The sequence below is a fragment of the Artemia sp. Qi Xiang Cuo genome, chromosome 10 (assembly GCF_049724085.1).
Source record: "Artemia sp. Qi Xiang Cuo chromosome 10, ASM4972408v1, whole genome shotgun sequence".
NCBI classification, from domain to species: Eukaryota; Metazoa; Arthropoda; class Branchiopoda; order Anostraca; family Artemiidae; genus Artemia; species Artemia sp. Qi Xiang Cuo.
In genome coordinates this window covers 48,288,159-48,312,589 of record NC_142803.1, presented here as the reverse complement: position 1 = coordinate 48,312,589, position 24,431 = coordinate 48,288,159, and the positions used below count along the sequence as shown (strand labels likewise).

At 36.5% G+C, this 24,431-nt stretch overlaps 1 protein-coding gene across 1 annotated transcript; it reads left to right on the top strand.

Moving 5' to 3' along the window:
* Positions 1 to 23,553: 23,553 nt before the first annotated feature.
* LOC148947837 (eukaryotic translation initiation factor 5B-like) lies at positions 23,554 to 24,135 on the top strand. The gene is made up of 2 exons (XM_089096021.1): positions 23,554 to 23,683; positions 23,837 to 24,135. The coding sequence occupies exons 1-2, from the start codon at positions 23,554 to 23,556 to the stop codon at positions 24,133 to 24,135; spliced, it is 429 nt and encodes a 142-aa protein (XP_088952147.1).
* Positions 24,136 to 24,431: the final 296 nt, after the last annotated feature.

The window sequence follows — 24,431 nt, the reverse complement described above, 5'->3', positions numbered from 1 at the left end:
TGATGGAGATCTATAGTGTTGAACCCGAGAGGGCGCAGAGGTGCTAAAACGAAATCACAAAATGGATCTTATCGCTTCTTGCTGAAGACAAGGCTAAAGTACAGACTTAGCTCAAGGAAGACTACTATGCCGAACCAGAAAATAGACGTGTTGAAGATGAAAGTAGATGAGTACCGAGGAGCGCTTGTTCTTGAACGCTCAAACCGATTCGTTGTCCTTCGAGATGACACCGAGGAGGTAACCCCGACTGATCAGTGCCCCAACTGCCCCAAGATAAAGATTGAGAAGAAATGGAACAAACTCAAGGACCACATCAATGAAGCTGCCTCATACATACTTGGGTTTGTCAAGCGTAAAACCAAGAAATGGATCTCAGAAGAGACACTCAAACTCTGCCAAAAAAAAAGAAATGACCAACAAGAAATCCCCCACATACAAAGTGCTACGACAAGAATGTCACAAATCGGGAAGAGCTGACAAAAAAGCCTACTGGTCTAATGTTCCCAGTGATATGGAAAGAGCAGCATAACGGAACGATACACGAAAACTCTATCAGATACTTGGAGAATGCACTGGGAAGAAGAAGCAAACTACCATCCTCTCGCTTAAGGTGAAGGATGGGAAAATGCTCACAAGCAGCGAGGAGCATATCGAAAGATGGCGTGCTCACTTCCAAGAGCTATCGAGACCAGAAGACAATAGTATTCGAAAGCAACCACTTGCTGCACCACAGAACCCCCCACACAACCAGGCTTATGAAATGTATGTACGGACCCACCCTCCAGGGATGAAGTAATTAAGGCGATCCAAGTTTTTTAAAACCATGAAAGCCCAGGAATAGCTGGGATTCCTGCCGAGCCACTGAAAGCTCTCCCTGAGGTGGTGATGGATAAACTTCATAGCGTGATAACTGAAGGCTGAGACAATTAATACATCCCAGATGACTGGAAGACCTCAATAATTGTCCCTATCTTCAAAAAAGGATACCTAATGGACTGCAAAAACTACTAAGGTATATCCCCTATCCCCATTGCTGCCAAGCTGTTCGCAGTAATACCTTTAAATAGATTCAGAGACACCCGAAACAGACGAACGGGACTCAACCAAGCAGGACTCAGGCCGGGCATGGGTTGCTGTGACTAGATTTTTAGCCTGTGACAACTCCTTGAACACCGGTTTAAACACCAGCAGGAAACAAACCAAATCTTCATAGACTTCATTACCGCGCTTGATTCGCTCCATCGTGATGCATTATGGGAAGCAATAAGAGAGGACGGTGTGCTTGAGAAGATCATCAATCTGCTCAAGGCATACTATGCTGGAACAAAGGCCCAGGTAAGAGTCGATGGCCATCTTTCAGATCTGGTCCTGATCGAGGAAGGTGTACGTCAAGGCTGTGTCCTTTCACCAAATTTGCTCAGCTTCGTCGTCGAATGGATTCGCAGGGTCCTGGGCAAGTATAAAAGCTTTGCAATGAGTCCGTCCTTCTCCATCACAGATCTTGACTATGCAGACAAAGTGGAAACGCTTTCTGAATCTTATGCAGAAGCCCATGCTATGGTCAATGACATTGCAGTCAAGGCACTCTCGACTGGTCTCCAAATAAGCCAACTAAAAACAAAATCTATGCGAACAGATGGGATGGATGAAAACCCTGTTGCCCTAAATGTTAATCAGATAGAGGACGTCCAGTCGTTCAAATACATCGGATTGATGGTAAACCTTGCCGGCAAATCTTCAGAAGAAATCCAGAGCTGCATATCGTCAGACTGGAGTGTCTTCCTTCAACTACGGAAGCATGGAAGCAGATCGAAATATCGCCACGCACAAAGCTCCGAGTGTATGAAGCTATGGTTCTCTGTCCTCCTCTATGGATGTGAAACATGGTCACTTAAAGTAGCCGACGCGTTGAGCTTGAATATATTCAGCCACAAGTGCCTGCGCTATGTCCTTGGCATCTACCTCACAGATTTAATGCCGAACGAAGAAGTAAGGAAAAGATGTGGCGATCGCTCACTTGTCCTTGATATTGTCAAGCAAAGGAAACTTAGATGGTTTGGGCCACATAATGGGCAGACCAGTTGACCATATAAGCAAAAGATGTCTCAAATGTCTACCACTACCGGCATGGAAGAAGAGGGCAGGAGGCTTAAAAAAGACGTGGCTAGCAATAGTTAAGTCTGATCTGGAGCCAATCGGAGGATTCTGAAAGGTTGTTATTATACTGCTGTCATAGAAAGAAAGGAGTTTCGCAGAAAAGCTGTGTTGCGGCTCAATTTTATTTATAGCCGCTAGCAAATGTTTCTGTTTTATATTCTATACTTTCAGCTGTTACTTTTTGTCTAACACTTGCCTCCAGTTTCTACCGAGTATAAATCAAGCGAATTTATTTCAATCGGCCTTGTCTTCTCACTATTTTAGTTCTCGGAAACGTCATTTTTTCTCCGGGCTACTTCTAAATGTTCAGAAAACGACAAGATAGAGGAGTTGTTAAATGATTTTAACCCCTTGACCAACCAGTTGACTGAGTGGTTTAGGAGATTGAGGTATTTTGTTGAACTTTAAAACCATGTAGGTCAAAATAGACATTTCGTTGATACAGCCGTTTGGACCTTGTCGCAACCTAAGATCCTTAATAGCAACCGATTATCAACGACTCGCATCTTTTTTGCATAACTTATGAAAATGCCGAAATGCAAATGAATCTCTATGATTGGTTCTTTACTTTTCGAATAAGATAGGTAGCGGTATTGATAATCGATATAAAATTTTGCTCTGTTGACATTCTAATGACGAGTTTTTTACGCCAGCTCTTCAAATTGAACTAGTACTAAACTTAATTTATTGGTAGCGTTAATGACATAGATGGAAATACTTGCAGAACTCATGCAGGTAATAGACCGTGAGGAAGCGGAACAAAGAAGGACGAATTTCACAGTTTTTTGACACTTTTTTCACAGGCTTTGAAAATTCATAGTGGCAACCCTGTATATTGGCTAGTTTTCTTGAAGGACACTAAAAGTGTCCATTTTTGGCTGATTTGGACACTTTTGTCCTTAAAAGTTTTGGTAACCCTGCACCTTTAGGCCTCAGCCTGCCACCCGGATGTAAACGCATGGTAGGAATTTACATATTTATTAAAGTTTAGACCTATTATTGGTTATGGTGGAGCACCCAAAGCATTAGCCTTTCATCAAGTATTATCTTTGATTTATTTAATAGGCTTAGTGCCTTTTCTATATTTTGAGTTTCTGTGACCAATGTCCAGACCAGATCCACCTGACCAATCTTTGGAAGATTCCCTGGAATGATGTAGCTATTTCTCCTTCTCATGCCCCTGACCCTACAAACATTTAGAATCAAAAAAAATTGTAACAGTCATCTCTAGACTAGGCCTACTGTCAAGTCCATCTACTTCAAGTGATGGTGCAATAGCCTAGGCTAATTTCTGTAGGTTCACCCCTGTTGAGTGACCCTAAATGTCAATTACCAGGTAGTGAAAACCATCTGGCATGGGATAATGTTTAATATCTACCAAATCATATTATTGACTTACACATAAAGTGAATATACCACTCAATGCCTTTTTATGCTGATTACAAATATAATAATCATTTCTATTGGAAATGAATTTCATCCCCCCCTTATAGCCTATATGCCAATTCAAGGTATATATTTCTACATTAGGGGGGTGGGGGTAAATTTTGTTCCTGGTGTAAATGGGAGGTAAGTTTAAACTTTACCCCCCCCCCTAATGTAAAAATATATACCCTGAATTGGCATATATAGGGGGGGGGCTGAAATTCATTTCCAATAGAAATGATTATTATATTTGTAATCAGCTTAAAAAAGGCAAAATTCTACTTTAGCAACTTTTAACTATCTTGGAAAGGGGCTAGGCTAGGTTAGGAAAATGAAACTTTCAGGGATGGCTCTAGGTAAATTTTTACCAAATCATATTATTGACTTACAAATAAAGTGAATATACCACTTGATGCCTTTTTTTATGCTCTTCACAAATATAATAATCATTTTTTTGGAAATGAATTTTGCAACTATATAGGCTATACCCCCACCCCTATATAGGCTATACCAATTCAGGGTATATATTTGCACATTAGGGGGGTGGAGGAAAAGTTTAATCTTACCTCTCATTTACATCAGAAATAAAATTTACCCCCTAAAGTGCAAATATATACTCTGAATTGGTATAAATAGGGGTGGGGGTAAAATTCATTTCTGACAAAAATGATTATTATATTTGAAAGAGCATAAAAAAAGGCCTTGAGTGGTATGATTACTTTATTCACAAGTCAATAATATGATTTGGTAAAAATTTACCTGGCTCTACAGGCTAAAGTATGTCCTGAGAAGGTATTTTGAAATACCTACCTCCACTCCTCCCTCTATAGGGTCCTGACCTTTAAAAAGCTATGTGTTATAAAAGTAAAACCTTGCAAAATAGATCTTCTGCTTAAATGAAGTACAACAAAATTGTTTTCAGCTTCATAACTTTGCTCAATCCCAATTTATAAGCTTTTAAAGATATGCAAATAGGCTACATTTCCTAAATTTTGAAAAAAATTCATTACTTTAAATTACAGCTTGGAGTGAAATTAAGGATGTTCATCCTTGTAATACTCTGTTCTGACTTCTATGGGTTGTTTGCTAAATTTTGGTTGAGAACTCAGTAACTTCCCAGTTGTACAGGAACTCTTGCTGTAGCCTTTCTTTGTCTAGATTTTTCTTGAATGCACCTGTTGAATCAGCAGCCACTGTATTTTCAGAGAGCAGATTCCACAAGTTTGTTACTTGTTGGCTGAAAAAATGGCTTCTTTCTTGGACTAAGGAGCATTGCTTGAAGATCTTTTTGGAATGACCTCTAGTCACAGAATGTTCTGGGGGGGGGGGGGGTAAGGAGATGAGGGAGAACATTTTTGGAAATAATTTGGTGGGTCATTATCATGTCACCATGTTTCCTCCTATATGCAAGAGTAGGAAGCTTCAAGTTATGTAAATTCTCTTTGTATGGCATTTGTTTGAGGTCTTCAACCATTTTGGTTGCTCTTTGTTGAACTCTTTCTAGAATTTCTTTGTCTTTCTTGAAATAGGGCGATGCCAGGGACATTCCAACCTCTAGGTGCAGGCAAACTAGTGCCTTGTAGAGCTTCATTAACACACTTGGGTGTCTGCTAGAGATAGTTCTTTTGATCATTCTGAGAGATTTGAGGGCAGACAACACTACAGATTTTGCATGGGTGCTGAACTTTAGTCAATAATCAACAATGACTCCAAGATCTCTTTTATCAGAGACTGCAAAGAGGGGGTTACCCTGGGAATGGTAAAGTGGATTACATGACATTTGTCAATATTGAACAAGAGGAGCCATGTATCAGCCCAAGTCCCAAGAATATTAAGGTCCTTTTGAATAGATTGCTAGTCAGGGGTTGTGGCTGCTTTACCAACAAGTTTTGAATCATCAGCACAAAGAGTGAGGAGGTTTGAGAGAAGATTGGGTGCATTATTTATATATAAGTTGAAGAGACTTGCCCCAGAATGGTCCCCTGGGGAATGCTGCTTAAAACAGTTGTAGACAAGTAGCAATGAGGGACACCTTGACAGTTGTGAACTCTTACAACTTGCATTCTTTCTGAAAGGAAACTCTGTATCCACTGGACAATAACATCATCAACAGTTGCTGTTTTTAGTTTGGTGATGAGGAATTCATGGCAAACCCTGTCCAATGCTTTTGAGAGGTCCATGAGCACCATGTTGACAGGTACATCCTTATCCAATAGTGATGTAACATTCTCGCATGTGTGTATGAGATTAGTGTCAACAGATCTTAAAGATCAGAAGCAATGTTGATTGGAAGTGAGGATGTTATTAGTTTACAAGTGCTGAATTAGAGAAAGAAATTAATCTTCCCTAGAAACAAAATGAGATGATTATATAAACAACATTCAGTAAGTTTTGAAAAAGCTGATAAAATCAAAATTAGACAATAATTATTTGGATTTTCTGAATCAACTCTTTTATGTAATGCAACTATTCTAGTGGCTTTAAAGCAATCAGGGAATTTCCTGTACTTCAAACAAAGGTTCTAATATGATCTTAGCATTCCACAATGTCTGGGACAATTGTTTTCAGTAAATTTGTATGAGATCCTTCTGGCCCTTCTGAGTTTCAATTTTTCAAAACCTTCAAAATTACTAATAGTTGTGAAGCCAACAGAGGAGAAAGAAATATTGATAGGTCTTTTGATGGAGGTAAATACTTCTTAAAATCAATATCTACATCTGACAGCAATACAGTTGCTGGTGCTGAAGTCATTTCACATTGGTAGCAAAGTGGAAGTTAAATAGTGTAATCACTTCTTTTTGCCTTTCACAGTTGTCCCATTGGTTGCTGTCATTTCCTTGGGGGATTTCATTTTGTTTTGTCCAATTCAGACAATCATTAATTTATTTCTATGTCTTTCTATGTGAGCCTTCCACCTCCAGGAATGTTTATTTGTAATAACTCTGCTTTGAAGCCCAAATTAATTTTGTTAGTGTATTTTAATAATTTTTGAAATTTTACTTGCTTTCCTCAGTTGAATTTGATAACTATTTCTGATACAGCTTATTCTTTATATTTACATACTTGAATATACTTGATGTAATCCAAGGTTTAATAGGCTGTTTAAGTCTTCTGTTTATAACACAGCAGTAAGGGCATGGCTGTTTCTATGAGGAAACCTTTTCATTTCTGAAGGTAGGGGGTCCAACCATGAAAAACGTATTTAAACAGCTCTTTCGTGATCAGAAAGCAAATTCGTCTTGGAGGCAGGGGATCCTAAAGTTGTTTAAGTATTGATTTGGTTTTGCCATTGGTCATTCATGGATTCAATTGGAACAGTAAAATTCTCCTAGATTTAGATTATGCTGATGATTTAAGTATGCACACCAAGATAAAAATATTGGAAGCTATAGTGATGAAAGTGTTCAGGTATGGCTCTGAAGCATGGGCACTCTAAAAACGGAGGATGATTTGCTAGATGTTTTCCAGAGAAATTACCCATGGATTGTTCTGGGTACCTGACTGACTGACTGTATCTCAAACAGTAAGCTGTACAAAAAATTACATTAGGAAATATTTAAGGGAAACTGGAACTTTTTGGAAAGGTGTAAAGAGGGAGGCTTTGAATTAATTGGGATGGAAGGGAAGCATGCATAGCTGTTTTGACCACAGGTTCTTTGGTGCGACAGTGAGTTATTAGTAGTAGTATTAGATGTTTATAAAGCATCTCAGTTTGACAAACATAAATTTGTGACCTTGAACCTACCTTCAATTGTAAAAATTTAAACAAACACAAAAAACCCAAACCAATTTACTAATTAAAGAAAACTGAAACCATGACAAGAACAAAAAACAGAGGTTTGATGTCCTAATTAAATTTATTTTTAGGAAACTAGGAATTTGAAAATAAGACAATAGAAGAAATAAAAAGTTTGGACTCTCTAAAAGCAAACAAAAAGATGAAGACAGAAGGGAAAGAAGAAATTGTTATTAAGTTAATTTATCCATAATATTTAGATATTGCTTACTGATGCTATTAAGACTATTTGCTTACTGTTGCTTACAATACTATTTAGGGACTACTTAACCTTGTCTCATAAGTTCAAACCTTTTCCAAGAATCTTTTAAAAAAGGGCAAAGTTACAAGTAGCTTTGACTTATATGTAAAATGAAATTAAAAAAATAACTTAAAAATAAGAAGGGGGGATGTCAATTTGTGTGCTAGAGAATAGAAATCTTCTTCTGTTAAGTGTTACACGATTTTCATTAGCAACTATTTAGCTGTCTTCTTATTTCTTTGTATTTATTGTAATGTTCTGCATTAGAGGTGTTTTAGTACATGCAGAGATGTGTTGTTAGAGTTCTTTTGATCCCAGACACTCTAATATCAAGCTAATGATGGCCTACCATGTTTGAAATTAAAAAAAGAAGTTTTGTCAACTGATATTAAGGAGCAACATCAAAACTTAAAACAAACAGAAATTACTACGTATATGAAGGGGGTTCCCCCTCCTCAACACCTCACCCTTTGTGCAAAACTTTTTTTTAATACTTTTAAAAAGCTTTTTGTTGTTCTAATTAAGCAACTCTTGTGTTTCAGGAGTTGTTCTTAAAGACTTAGGTCAAAATTCAAACTTGTATTTTTTAATCTATGTAGTTTGCTATAAGGCTCATTTTCTGTAATTCTTCATTTTGAGGTATTATATTATATTTTATTATATATCAAAATAAAATTTATTTTATTATTGTAAAAGTAATGAAATACTGTTATTATTATATTTTTATTAGATTTTGATTATACTTCCATATAATCAAATTAACAAAGAGAGCTGTTTCTCTGATACGGTACTGATTCTTTATTATTATTAATGACATCTTTTAAGTGATGGAATTAGAACGGTCATGTGGAATGCATCTTTAAGTCTGAACTATTTGGGTACTGTTTCTGTTTTCTGTTGCGTTTTCAAAGTACCTGTTTCTGTTCTGTTCATGTGAAAAAACAGAGGAGAAACAGGTGGCCTTTTTTTATTTACCTGTTCTATTTCTGTTTTCATAATAGCTATTTTGTCCTGTTCCTTTTTTTCTACCTGTTTTTCTTCTGTTTCCAATTTTATTTATGTGATATGAGAATGAGATATTTGAAAATTTCGAACTTACAAAATAGTGTTTAAAATCATAATTTGAAATTGTGAAAAAGTAGGGTTATGCCTCATACAATTTTTAGAATTGGAACATAAGTAAAATGATGGAATTCAGTGTGTCAAACATATCCAATTGTGATGCTAGATTGTTTCAGCTAGACAGAATGAGGGACTAGGAATCAGATGAGAGCAGCTATTTGTGTAAATTTTAGCAGTGGTGGATCCAGGGGGCTGGGGCCTGTGCCCCCCCCCCCGAGATTTCTCTGGTTCCCCTGCTCCTTGTTCTTTAGAACAAATTTGTCAAATGGGTCAATTTGTGGCAAACTTGTCACATTGAACCCCCCCCCCTCCCCCCTAAGAATTTTCTCATTGGTACCCTTGTCACATTGGGCCATTCCCAAGTTTTTGCTTTAGATCTGCCCCTGAATGTTAGGACGGTAAAGGTGCAGTTTAGTTCTACTAAAACAACTTGTCTCTTACAGTACAGTATTCAGTCATTGAGGAGTAAAGTTGCATAGATACTGTCCAGGAGAAGCAGGACACAAACAAATCACTTGTTAATCTATAGCCTGGTTTTATTGGTAGGGCCTCTGCATCCAACATTACATAGAAAGTAATCTACATCTTTAGCCAGGAGAACTTTCATTTAACTTTTTTTATGGAATTTTTGCTGTTAAATAACAGTGACTTCCTATGATTACCATACTGACCTATACATGATAAATACTGATTATTAATTGCAAATTTTCTTAAATGCTTAGTCAGAGAGAAATTTAAATATATTCAAGTCTTTTCCAGCAGAAATATATGTTTTTTCTAGCAAATCTTTATTGCATGAACATAACAAGATAGCCAAATATACTTTTTCTCATGTTGCTTAAACCTTTTTTAAATAAAACTAGTAGTAACCTTTTAAAGGAAAAGCCTAAAGTTGAAAAGTGGCCTAACTAGCTGATTTTCCAGAAGGGCCAAAGTCTTACAAAATGCTGATACACTTTTCTCATTCAGTAGGATTCCAATCTTTGTCATTTTGCTTTTATTTGCAAACAGATTTCCTTGGCTTATTGCGCCAACAAAACTGCCCAGGAGGCAATTGACCCCTTTCCCCCTAGTTACACCAGTGAAGTAAAAGAGGTCAGATATTTGGGTGGAAGTGGAATTTTCAAAATGGTAGGCTACTGGAAGATGCTTCTAGTTTTGTAAAAAATCCTAAAATCAGCCTTTGTTTTAAGAAAAACATGATGTCATCTTCTGATGACAACTTGGAGATTCCAAGTAAAACTTCTAAGCTATCTCTCTGGGTATCCTACGGGGAAAAAGGAATCACAGAATGTATCAGGTGCAACTTCTGCAAAATGTCTCTAAAGGCTAAAGGAGTCTCTGCCACTACATTTATATACCATCTTAAAAGGAAACATTGTTGTGCACAAAATCAAGTATTTGTGGCTGGTGTACCAAATAACACACCCAAACCAACTAAAAAAAAAAAAAAAATACCAATCAAGTTAGACTGCTTCCCAAAAGGAAGCCCGCGATAGCAAAGCAAGTGACACAGCGGACAATGATTTAGTGAAATCTGGAATAAGAAGAGCAGATATACGATCATTCCTTTTTTCTGATCAATGAAAACGAGCTGCTCTGCAGAAGCTCTGCAGCAAACGCCTGTTTAAGGACTAATTGGCACTCTGAGTTTGATAAGCAAGATATAAAACAGCTTATTCAAAATACAACAGGGGGCTTGAAAGCACCATCCTGGGGAACCATCCATTGTCGCATAAATGTTGCAGCAAGAAAAAAAGGTAACAGAAGGCTGGTGAAAATGATTTTGACAGCTTTTCTGTTTTGTTTTTTTCTGAAAACTTTGGAAGTGAAGATAAAGAATCTGATGAAACAGATGCAATGTAACAGAAGAGGGTAGTGAAAGTAATGGGGAAGAAAAATATGCATCTGAAAGTCTATCAGAGAACGAGGTTGCAGCACAGGCTATGTGATGACCTGTTACACTTGCTGAAACATTTATAAAACCGCAAAACATTTTTAGAAAACTAAAAGTTTCCACTGTCGAGCATGGTAACTTTAAAAGATCTTGTAAAGAGAGTGGCATTCGTTCTCATATCCCTCTTGACGTAAAAGTGCGATGGAATAGCAAATTGGCAATGATTGAGTCTCTAAAAACTCTGGGCGTCTGGAAATAGTTTTTTACATTTGACTAATGCAACAATTCTATTAGGAATCTCAGGCTTATGTCTAATAGCTAAATTGTACTATAAGCTGCTATTACCATACTTTCTACCATGCACATTGCAACTGTAATGCAAAGTGCTTCTTCATATCCAACTGGCAGTCGAGCACAGATAGTCTTAGAAAGGCTTGGGCTTTTTTGTAATGCTAGAACTGGTCATAGTTTCAATGTTGCATCCCTCAAAGAATTCATAGTCGTGGAGTCAAAAAAGTATTTTACAACAGACCTTCACTTCGAAATTTATCTTTTGCAGAAGGCAGCTTGTCTGGATCTTTCAACATTCGAAAGGTTGTCACTTGGGGACCATTCTCTGGTCCCTCAATCTTTGACACCACTACTGTTTGATAAATTAATTAATGGTGCAGAAACTGCAAGAGAGCCCACTCCAACTCACCCTTTTACTGTTGAAGTCCTTGAGTCTCATAGGCTATGAGAGTCCTGTAAGGAAAGCTGGTTCCAGTCGTTTTCGATACAACAGGTTTCAAAATTGCAAGATGCTCCTGTAGCATTTGCAACTCTGCTGTAAATGCCTTAAAATCTTTAAAGGAAAACTGCTAGTCTATCTTTCAGAGTGACCTAGAGCTTTCTGGTGAGCTATTTTCTTTTTCATTAATTTGCATAAACACAGTTGTGCAAAATTATGTAATTCCGGGGGGGGGGGTGGTGCAAAAAATGCCTTTTTCTTGTATTAAACGTTTGAAATATTGACAGATCTGGAGTTTCTGGGGGGGGGGGGGCGCTTGGCTAAATAAAATTAGTATTCTTGGATTGCGTAATTATAGTTATTTATAGTTGAGGGTGTCATTACCCCTTCTCCTTTGGGAATGGACCATGAAAACATGCCTACATAATCAAAAGCATGTCTGCTCGCATTCTTAAAACAAAATTTTAAAGAAGTAACAATTTCTATGATAGATCAAGTGCATGCATTGGAGAAAGTATTTTTTCGAAATAAGTTTCTTGCATGCGTTGGAGGAAATTTTCTAAATAAATTGCTAAAAGTACAATTGTCCTTAAATTTCCATCCCTTAGAAAACCTACTTAAGAGAAGAGAATACTTAAAGAAAGTATTTAGAAGCATAGCAAAGAGTCTAAGTTTCTTTGAAATTCAGAATTTGAGATATTTCACATTACTTATTTTCTTAAGAATGAATTTGGTGGGGGGCCTAGAACAATATTTTCTAGTGCGAAGTGCCGTAAAAATATGCAAAGCACCCTTAAACTATTAATTTTTCTTTTGAAAAATTTTCACACGAATTGGCTAAGAAATAGTTAATCTTAAAAGACTGCTTTAAGCCGAGAAGTAACGAAAATTTTTGAATTAGCAGTAAGAGGTGTCCTTTTCCCTTGCATTTTTTTTCTTTAATACTTTCGTTTGAGATGGCTTCCAAACATCAGAACAGGGTGAGGAGAAGGCATTGTCTTGAGGGGAGAACTACCCCCTCTCAAACCAACTATATGTTATGCTTAAATACTAATGACTTTGAGTTGACTGCGTAATTTCATGCTGAAAATTATTTTACTTTCAAAAATGTCTCGAATAATTAATATGCATTTCCGGGAAGTTTGAGTAGATGCTGCATATACGTAAAAGTGAATTTTTTAACCGGGAAAATGGAAGAAAATAGCCATAAAGCAAAAAATGATTGCGATATTTCGCCCCCATTTACGTTTTCATATTGGAGACCCATTCATTTTATGGACTCAAACCAAGCGATCTTTCTGGAGCTGCCAGAACCGCTCTAACGCCTCTTAGCGTACTACAAGTGTATCGACGAACAGGCATTTTTGATTGCAGCTTATTTCTTGCGAAAACAATATGCCCGGAATATGTCCAAATGAGGGGAAAGCACAATTTTTGAATGATGTGTGTTATGCAAACGTTCAAGCATGTTATGGTATATTTGTTGCCTTGTATTGTTTATTTGATTAACCTTTCTTTGAAGAAAGGTGAATTTCCTACTCGGCTGAAAGAGGCTAAAGTTATTCCGCTTCACAAAGGGGGTTTCAAAGACTGATCCGTCTAATTGGAGGCCGATTTCAATATTGCCCCTATTTGCTAAGCTGTATGAAAAAGTGATACCCAGTTTGGATTCAGGAAAAACCACTCCGCAATACATGCAGTCCAGCACATAACAGATTTCATAAATGGCGCTCTCGAACAAATTGTACTGGTACTTTCAGTATTTATAGACTTTAGAAAGGCTTTTGACACGGTGGTTCATAAAAATTTATTGTGTAGGCTAAGCTGTTTAGGGATCCAAGGTGTTATTCTGAAATGGTTTGAATCTTATCTTAACCAGCGCATTATTCGAGTCTCTATTAAAAATTCTATTTCAAAAACTTTTATTGTTAATTCTGGTGTGCCTCAGGGTTCCGTGCTTGGCCCACTTCTTTATCTAATTTACGTTGATACCATGCGTTTTTATATATCAGATGCACTGATAACGTCTTTTTCTGATGACACGATGTTTACGATTACAGCTACTTGTCTGAACCAGTTAATTGAGAAGACAAATAAGGCCCTCGCTCAATTGATAAGTTTTACAAATTCTAATTATTTGGTAGTGAATATTTCAAAAACAAATTTCATGACATTTTGTAGAAATGGAGTTTCATGTGTTTTAGATAATAAAATTGTTTTTAATGGTGAATTTCTAAAGCATGTAAATGGTGTTAAATACTTGGGGTTTAGTCTTGATTTTAATTTAAGTTGGAAATCACCTTGTGATTTTGTGGCAGTTAAGATTTCAAGAGGGTTGGGTGTGATAAGAAGACTGAAAAATCAACTACCGTCAAATGTATTACATTTACTTTATCATTCTATTGCTAACCCTTATTTATCGTATGGTTGCATGCTATGGACTAGTAGTTTTATTTCAAGTTTTAGAAAGGTCCAAATTTTACAGAATAAAATAGTTCGTATTTTAGGTAATTATATTCAGTTTGAAAATAGCACGTTGAATTGCTTTACAAGTTTGAAAATTTTAAATATATATGTCAGTTACGGGATTACCAGTTAGCAATTTTTATTTATCAATGTTTGAATAAGTGTTCACCAGGGGTATTTTGGGAAATTTTTAAAGCTAACTCATCTCATCACTGTTATGAGACTAGAAATGCGAATGACCTGGCATCTGAGCTCCGGAATACTCAATGTGCTGCGTTTCTGCCTCGTTTTGCGGGACCGGGGGTGTGGAATTCCCTCCCAGATGCTATTAGACAAGCTGATAATGTAAGCCAGCTCAAGAGTAGATTGAAGCGTTACCTTTTGGGTGATAATTTGAATTATTAGAAATTTGAATGATTAATGTTTGGTATGAAATTTGTTTGGACAGACAAAGGTCGCATTTTCGCGAAATTACCCAGCCAAAGCGCACGGAGTCGGCTCTAAAGCCTAGCTTATAACTATTAATTTTGTAACATTTTATTTATTTGGAATTATATATTTTTTCTTTCTTTTTTCTTTACCTCTGTTGTTGCTTTTTTTTTTTTTTTGAGTGGATGTTTTAAGGATGATATGTGATATTTCTCACTTGTGATTCCTAGAGTGTAATCCTTTTAGAGTAGGAGATTCTTTATGTTGATTCAGTTCAAATGCTGATTTTTCCCCCGTAAAGAGATAGTTTTTATGTGGATACAGAGCTTTATAATAATGGATTTGCTGCCATCGTAAACAAACATTCGGGTTTTTGTAGATGGCTGCTGTAAATTTGTTTGTATTTTTATGCTGAATAAATTAATTTGAATTTGAATTTCATGAGCTTAAAGGCTCGAACAACTGATTCTATGATTAACTTTTTGATAATTAGCCAAACATTATCATTTACAGTTTTTTTTTCTTAACGTTTAAGCGTTTGAAAAACAGCTGTTTTCTGTATTTATCAAAAAAACAGTATAGAAACAGAAACAGGTCTTCTGTTTTTTTGTTGACATGTTCTGTTTCTGTTCTGTTTCATTCTAACCTTGCTTTTTTTCCTGTTTCTTCAGAAAAACAGAACAGTGCCCATTCTTAGTCTGAATTAACTTAAACTGGACTTACCATTGACTATGATTGTTTTTTACTTTCTTCATTTGTTAGATAGTTGAGTGGTGTTAACCTCCATTGGAGCTCTTGCTCAACTGGGATGCTGGGTGAGGCGTTCGTGTCAGTTCCAACATCAAAAGCAAAACAGATTCGGTTTTTTGTTTGGGATTAATTAAAAAAACTTTTTCCACAAAATAAGTTTTTCAAAGAACAGTAAAGAACTCCATTAAAACAAAAATGAGCAAAAAATAAAATAATCTACGAAGCGCGAAACTACCATAAATCAGCATCGATAAATAAATGAAACCCAAAACGAACATAAATTACAATAAATAACTGAGTCAACTCAAACGAGCAGAAATTAAAATGAGTAGGACTCAAAACCCCTATGCCTTCCCAAGGCCAGAACATAATTTGCATTTTACTAAAAAAAAATATAAATGTTTTTACTTTCATAACTTTAATAAATCAAATAATATTAACATTTTGAATTCTAAACATCAATATATGTATATAAAACTGACAAATTCACATTTACTTGTATTTTTTCAGTAAAGTCAAATTATGTTATGGCCTTGGGAAGGCATAGGGTTTTTGAGTCCTACCCATATTAATTTCTGCTCGTTTTGAGTTTGACTCGGTTATTTATTATTATTTCTGTTCGTTTTGGGTTTAATTTATTTATTGATGCTGTTTTGTTGTAGTTCACGCTTGGTAGATTATTTGATTCTAGTTTTTGCTCATGAGGGGTAGGGGTTGTCATCCTTAAAGACCTAATTTCCAGAACTTACAACTACGTTGAACAAAATGACTATCTCAACATTTTGATTGGATGTGTTTGGATAAATTGTGGAGTGAGAGGGGGGTTAGGTGACCTCAAATCACTTTCGACTATTAAAAATGGCACTAGCCCTTTAATTTCCAATTGAATGAGCGCTTTTTCAAGTTTCTACGACAAAGCTTTCAATGAAAACCTTATATGCCCCCGGGGGCATAACTTATAACCCTTGCCTGGAAGACTGTGGGAGGAGTGTCTTACTCAAAGGTATAATTTCCAGAAATTTCAACTACGTTGAACAAAATGGCTATATCAAAATTTTGATTAGATTTGTTTAGGGAAATGGTTGGCGTGGAAGGGGTGTTTGTTGCCTTCCAATCACTTTCGACCATTAAAAAGGGCACTAGCCATTTTAATTACCAATCGAATGAGCCCTTTCTGAAGTTTCTATTACAACGCTTCCTATAAAAACCTTATATGCCCCCAGGACATAACTTACAACCCTTGCCATGAGGATTATGGGGGGGAGGGTTGTCATCTTGAAAGACCTAATTTCCAGAAATTTCAACTACGTATAACAAAATGGCTATCTGAAAATTTTGATTGGATGTGTTTGGGGAAAAGGTGAGCGTGAGAGGGGGGTTAGTTGCCCTCCAATCACTTTCGACTATTAAAAAGGGCACTAGCCCTTTGGATTTCTAGTCGAATGAGCCTTTTTTGAAGTTTCTACGACAACGCTTTCTATAAAAACTTTATATGCCCCCAGGGCATAACTTAAAACCCTTGGCCTGAGGGCTGTAGGGGTGTGTCCTCCTCAAGAACATAATTTCTGTCTGGAAATCAACCATGCTGAACAAAATGGCTATCTCTAAATTTTGATTCGATGTGTTTGGGGAAAGGGCAGGCGCGCAAGGGGTTTTAGTTGCCTTCCAATCACTTTTGACTATTAAAAAGGGCAGTGGCCGTTCCAATTTCCAATCAAATGAGCCCTTTTCCCAGTTTCTTCGACAACTTCTTCGATACGGAGTGCCCTGGTATGGAAAAAAAAATAATACATTGTGCTAACATCGTTCTTTACTTAGACAGAGTGATTGCGCTGCCTATGATCACAGCAATTACCAAGAAGCTGATTTTTTTTTGTAACGAAAATTGGATGATTTTGGTCATCTTTGCGAAATTTTTGGCAACCTTGATTTTGGATATCTTTAATATGTAAAACACCATTCAACTGACATAACAATAATGGTTGCAACTCTTGGAAAATATATTTTGCCTGGCTTTTGTAAGAATATCCTGATGGGACATGTGATAGAGGGAAAATCCCTCCCCACCTCTGGGGATATCTCCAACAATCCCTTTCACTTTTTCCAAAAAATTATTGAAGAAAAATACTGCGCTGCTTCGTAATTTACACCCCTTTCTAAAAAAATGTATTTAAATCACCCACCCAGCCCCTGCCTCCTTTTCCAAAAGAATCAGACCTATGAGTATATAGTCCTAATGAATGACTTGTCCTGTGGTCTTTTAATGTTCTTCCAAAATCATAATGGAAACTACACGAATAACTTATGGTGTGTTTAAAATTGATAGTCTGCATCCCGAATGCTTCTTTTCAGGCAATGGTTCAGTTCTTTGCTCAACTCACCCAATCAGTTGAGATATTACGTAAAATAAACTTTATTTTTGCTCATGAGTGGAGAAGCTATAAATAAAAAATGTCCTCTTCATCTTGTATTCACCCATCTGTTGCTTTCTTTAAAAGAGAATTGAGCAGACACAACTCTATGGAGAAAACTTTGGTAAATTGTAGACATGGTGTATGATCAGAACCTTATCTTTTATGAACACGGAACATGGCCCTATGAATTTTTTCATAAAAGAAAAATTGGAATTGAAGTCTGTAAATTAGGACTGTAAATTAGGAATAAAAAATCAACAATAAATTATCAGCTTTCACCAAATTTATGCATTTTTCCCGGCCATTATGCATAGTTAATTTTTTTTCACGCATTTATTGTGGAAAAGCGGCACAAGATGGCAGGTAATATTTATTTCTTAGAATTCCTATCTTACTATCTACTATATACGACTAATTAACTTGCAATCCATTATATATAGTTTTCCACTTTCAGGACCAAATAGCGTGAAGCAATTTGGGAAAGTTTTCTTTGTTACTACGTAGTCAATATCATTTAAGAGGATTGTTATTAAAAGAAATGCATCAGATATTTGTAAAATAACAATCTAAGAAATAAATTTGTTAAGAGTACTTGTAATTAAAAAAAAAAAATTAAAAGATAATGCCTTAATAGTTAGCCTACTACTCTATATAAATCATTGCAGCGCCATCCTGCGTAAAGGTGACATAGTTATGCATTATGGTCCTTCATTCCACTCTGTTTAGAGCTCTGTTGTTTGGTATCTCCTGTACAGTTCTTGCTATATTTCCCTCTACTTTTGTCTCTGCTTCTATATGTGTCTCTTTCTCTTCTTATTTTGCTTAACTTTACTTTTTACATCTGCATTCTTCTTTCGTAAAAAGTCTTGTGTCTACCATTGCATCTAAACGTCTAATGTAAGCTTAAAACGGTACGTCAAAACATTTTGGCTTGCTGGAAAAACCAAGAATATATTCCAAATAATCATTTTTTGTTTTTTCTTCTAGGAGGAACACCAATCGCATCTGTGAATTCTCGAGCATCACTTTCAACTTTAACATCAAAATCTAAAATAGCAGCATACAAAGGGTCGTGCTCTAACATAGCGGATGCATTTTCGAAATCCTGTACTCCAACAGGACCTATTCCAAACTTAGAATATGGAATTTTGGATGTATTCAAAAACTCTACTAAAACAACTACGGAAGCTAACGTAGACGCTTGAACATAAACTCCACAACCCTGGAGCTGAATATGGCTCACAAGAGTTGACCTTAAGCTCACCATTGCATTATCCAAATCTTCCCAACTGAGTTTAGCCGTTGGCTCACCCTTCTTCTTTTTCGTTTTAGTCTCCTCCTCCTCCATAGTAGGACGTTCATCAGTTTCATTGGATTCGTTTTGTGCCTCTAGAATTTTTGAAGCGGATATTATGTATCATTTGTTGTATGACTTTGCAGGATATAAAGAAGAGCTAAAACAGATAGGGCGCGAGAAATTTAAAAATGTTGCTGTTTTTCCGTGCAAACTTTGAATTCTCCCGGATCATATTTACAATAATTGTGACCCCAGTGTTGTTCGTGTAGTGGTTGAAGCTGGTCTTATTAAAAAAGGGACTCCTCTATGCGTTGCATCGAAACAGTTTAAGGAAATTGGTGTTGTAAAATCTATAGAAAATAATAACGAGTCGGTTGAAATTGCCAGAGATGGATTAGAAGTTTGTCTTAGAATAGAGAACGTGAGTGTTGACGTCCCTAAAATGGTTGGTAGAGATTTTGAGGAGAAGTATATGATTATTTCAAAGTTTAGTAGGAAATCAATTGATGCGTGTAAAGTAATGCTTGAAATTGGATGAGTTTGGGAAAAGGTGGGTGTGAGAGGGGGGTTAGTTGCCCTCCAGTCACTTTTGACTATTAAAAAGGGCACTAGCCCTTTGAATTTCCAATCTAATGCACTCTTTTTCAAGTTTCTATGACAAAGCTTTCAATAAATACCTTATATGCCCCCAGGGCATAAGTTGTAACCCCTGCCCTGAGGGCTGTGAGGGGGGGGGGGGTTATCATCATAAAAGACCTAATTTCCAGAACTTTCAACTACGTGTTTTGTGCTTGGAAAAATGGTGGGCGTGCGAGGGGGGGTTAGTTGCTCTTCAATCACTTTCGACTATTAAAAAGGCCTTTACCCGTTTCAATTCTACATCAAATGAGTCCTTTTGAAGTTTCTACGACAACTGTTTCTATAAAAACCTCATATGCCCCCAGGGTATAATTTACAACCCTTGCCCTAAGGGCTGGGGGGGGGGTCCATCCACAAAGACACAATTTCCAGAAATTTCAATTACATAGAAAATAATGGCTATCTCAAAATTTTGATTGTATGTGTTTGGGGAAATCGTGGGCGCGAGAGGGGGATTACTTGCCCTCCAATGACTTTCGATTATTAAAAAGGGCACTAGCCATTTCAATTTCCAATCGAATAACCCCTTTTTGAAGTTTCTACGACAACGCTTTCTATAAAAATCTTATATGCCCCCAGGGCATAACTTACAACCCTTGCCCCGAGCGCTGTGGGGGGTTATCATTCTTAAAGACCTAATTTCCAAAACGTTCAACTACGTTGAACAAAATGGCTATCTAATAATTTTGATTGGATGTGTTTGGGGAAAAGGTGGGGTGAGAGGGGGGTTAGTTGTCCTCCAATCACTTTTGACTAATAAAAAGGACACTAGTCCTTTGAATTTCCAATCGAATATACCATTTTTTAAGTTTCTATGACAAAGCTTTCGATAAAAACCTTATATGCCCCCAGGGCATAACTTGTAACCCTTGCCCTGAGGGTTCTGAGGGGGAGGGGTTGTCATCCTCAAAGACTAGATTTCAAGAACTTAAAACTACGTTGAACAAAATGGCTATCTAAAAATTTTGAATGGATGTGTTTGGATAAATTGTGGGATTGAGAGGCGGGTTAGTTGACCTCAAATCACTTTCGACTATTAAAAATGGCACTAGCCCTTTAATTTCCAATTGAATGAGCGCTTTTTCAAGTTTCTACGACAAAGCTTTCAATGAAAACCTTATATGTCCCCAGGGCATAACTTATAACCCTTGCCTGGAAGACTGTGGGAGGAGTGTCTTACTCAAAGGTATAATTTCCTGAAATTTAAACTATGTTGAACAAAATGGCTATATAAAAATTTTGATTAGATTTGTTTAGGGAAATGGTGTTTGTTGCCTTCCAATCACTTTCGACCATTAAAGAGGGCACTAGCCATTTTAATTTCCAATCAAATTAGCCCTTTCTGAAGTTTCTATGACAACGCTTTTTATAAAAACCTTATATACCCCCAGGGCATATCTTACAACCCTTGCCCTGAGGACTGTGTGTGTGTGTGTGGGGGGGGGGTTGTCATCATTAAAGACCTAATTTCCAGAAATTGCAACTACGTATAACAAAATGGCTATCTCAAAATTTCGATTGGATGTGTTTGGGGAAAAGGTGGACTTGAGAGGGGGGTTAGTTGCCCTCCAATTATTTTCGACTATGAAAGAGGGCACTAGCCCTTTGAATTTCCAATCGAATGAGCCTTTTTTGCAGTTTCTACGACAATCTTTCTATAAAAACCTTATGCCCCCAGGGCATAACTTAAAACCCTTGCCCTGAGGGCTGTGGGGGAGTGTCTTCCTCAAAAACATATTTCTATCTGAAAATTAACTACACTGAACAAAATAGCTATCTCAAAATTTTGATTGGATGTGTTTCGGGAAATGGTGGGCGTGGAAGGGGTGTTAGTTGCCTTTCGATCAATTTCGACTATTAAAAAGGGCAGAAGCCAATCCAATTTCCAATTGAATGAGCCCTTTTCGAGGTTTCATCGACAACTTATTCGATACAAAGTGCCCTGGTCTAAAGGAAAAAAATCAGAAATAATACATTGTGCCAACATCCTTCTTAAATGTCCCCAGGGCATAACTTAAAACCCTTGCCCCGAGGGCTGTGGGAGAGTTTCCTCCTCACAAACATAATTTTTATCTGGAAATCAACTACGCTGAACAAAATGGATATTTCAAAATTTTGATTTGATGTGTTTGGGGAAATGGCGGGCGTGGAAGGGGTTTTAGTTGCCTTCCAATCACTTTCGACTATTAAAAAGGGCACTAGCCGTTCCAATTTCCAATCAAATGAGCCCTTTTCCCAGTTTCTGCAACAACTCCTTCAATACGAAGTGCCCTGGTATGAAAAAAAAATACATTGTGCCAACATCGTTCTTTACTTAGACAGAGCGATTGTGCTGCCTATGATCACACCAATTATCAAGAAGCCGATTTTTTTTTGTAACCAAAATTGGATGATTTTGGTCATCTTTGCGAAATTTTTGGCAACCTTGATTTTGGATATCTTTTAATATGTAAAACACCATTCAACTGACATAACACTAATGGTTGCAACTCTTGGAAAATATATACTATATCACTGAGCAACATGGATGATTTTTTTTTTCCTGGCTTTTGTAAGAATGTCCTGATGGAACACGTGATAGAGGGAAAATCCCTCCCAAACTGATGATGTCTCCAACAACCCCTTTCACTTTTTCTAAAAAATTATTGAAGAAAAATACTGTGCTGCTTCGTAATTTACACCCCTTTCTCAAAAAATGTATTTAAATGATTACCCATTCAGCCCCTACCTCCTTTTCCGAAAGAATCAGACCTATAAGAACATAGTCCTAATGAATGCCTTGTCCTGTGGTCTTTTACTGTTCTTCCAAAATCATAATGGAAACTACACGAATAACTTATGGTGTGTTTAAAATTGATAGTCTGCATCCCAAATGCTTCTTTTCAGGCAATGGTTCAATTCTTTGCTCAACTCACCCAATCAGTTGAGATATTACATAAAATAAACTTTATTTTTGCTCATGAGTGGAGAAGCTATAAATAAAAAATGTCCTCTTCATCTTGTATTCACCCATCTGTTGCTTTCTTTAAAAGAGAATTGAGCAGACACAACTCTATGGAGAAAACTTTGGTAAATTGTAGACATGGTGTGTAATCAGAACCTTATCTTTTATGAACACGGAACATGGCCCTATGAATTTTGTCATAAAAAGAAAAATTAGAATTGAAGTCTGTAAATTAGAAATAAAAAATCGACAGTAAATTATCAGCTTTCACCAAATTTATGCATTTTTCCCTGCCATTATGCATAGTTAATTTTTTTTTCACGCATTTGTTGTGGAAAAGCGGCACAAGATGACAGGTAATATTTATTTCTTAGAATTTCCATCTTACTATCTACTATATACGACTAATTAACTTGCATTCTATTATGTATATTTTTCCACTTTCAGGACCAAATAGCGTGAAGCAATTTGGGAAAGTTTTCTTTGTTACTGTATAGTCACTACCATGTAAGAGGAGTGTTATTAAAAGAAATGCATCAGATATTTGTAAAATAACAATTTAAGAAATAACTTTGTTACGAGTACTTGTAATTAAAAAAAAAAAATTCAAAGATAATGACTTAATAGTTAGCCTACTACTATATATAAATCATTGCAGCGCCATCCTGCGTCAAGGTGACATAGTTCTGCATAATGGTCCTTCATTCCACTCTGTTTAGAGCTCTGTTGTTTGGTATCTCCTGTAAAGTTCTTGCTATATTTACTTCTACTTTTTTCTCTGCGTCTATATTTGTCTCTTTCTCTTCTTATTGTGCTGACCTTGACTTTTTACATCTGCATTCTTCTTTCGTAAAACGTCTTGTGTCTACCATTGCATCTAACCTTCTAATGATTATGCTTAAAACTGAAGCGTCCAAACAGTTTGGCTTACTGGAACAACGAATAATATATTCCAAATGATAATTTTTGTTTTTTCTTCTAGGAGACACAAAACAAATCCAATGAAACTGATGAACGTCCTTCTATGGAGGAGGGGGAGACTAAAACGAAAAAGAAGAAGGGTGAGCCAATGGCTATACTCAGTTGGGAAGATTTGGATGATGTAATGGTGAGCTTAAGGTCAACTCTTGTAAGCCATATTCAGGTCCAGGATTGTGGAGTTTATGTTCAAGCGTCTACGTTAGCTTCTGTAGATGTTTTAGTAGAGTTTTTTAATACATCCAAAATTCCATATTCTCAGTTTTAAATGGGTCCTGTTGAAGTACAGGATTTCGAAAATGCATGCGCTCCGTTAGAGCACGTCCCTGTGTATGCTGCTATTTCAGCTGTTGATGTTAATGTTGAAAGTGATGCTCGAGAATTTGCAGATGTGATTGGTGTTAGAGTTTTTTAAGCGGATATTATGTATCATTTGTTGTATGACTCTGCATGATATAAAGAAGAGCTAAAACAGATAGGGCGCGAGCACTTTAAAAATGTTGCTGTTTTTCCGTGCAAACTTCGGATTGAAGCTGGTGTTATTAAAACAGGGACTCCTCTATGCGTCCCATCAAAGGAGTTTATGGAAATTGGTGTTGTAAAAACTATAGAAAATAATAATGAGTCGGTTGAAATCGCCAGAGATGGATTAGAAGTTTGTCTTAGAATAGAGAACGTGAGTGTTGACGTCCCTAAAATGGTTGGTAGAGATTTTGAGGTGAAGGATATGATTATTTCAAAGATTAGTAAGAAATCAATTGATGCATGCAAAGTTCACTTTAAAGAAGTTTTAACAAAGACTGACTGGCAGGTTATGAAGGAACTAAAAGTAATGCTCGATAGTCACTGAATTTAATGATGTGCATTTCAATTAATTTAACAGAAAACAGTTTGGTCTATATTTTTTATTAAAAATATTTTAAAATGTTACTATATTTTTTTACAAAGATTTTTAGAGTTTCGTTTCTTTTTTTTCGAACCGAAATTTAACCATTGATTAACTTTTTTGATAAATAAATTGGTCTAATTCGTAATTAGAAAGAGGCGAACCAAAACAGCATTCATTCATTGTTTACGTGAGGGTTTTTGCGCAATAAGTTAATTTGTTTCTGTGTTTTTTTTTTCTTCGTTTGTTGAAAGTATTGA

Coding starts and splice junctions, on each gene's coding strand:
- LOC148947837 (XM_089096021.1), top strand. CDS start 23,554: ATGGGTCCTGTTGAAGTACAGGATTTCGAAAATGCATGCGCTCCGTTA. Junction 23,684..23,836: donor AGAATTTGCAGATGTGATTG/GTGTTAGAGTTT, acceptor TTATTAAAACAG/GGACTCCTCTATGCGTCCCA.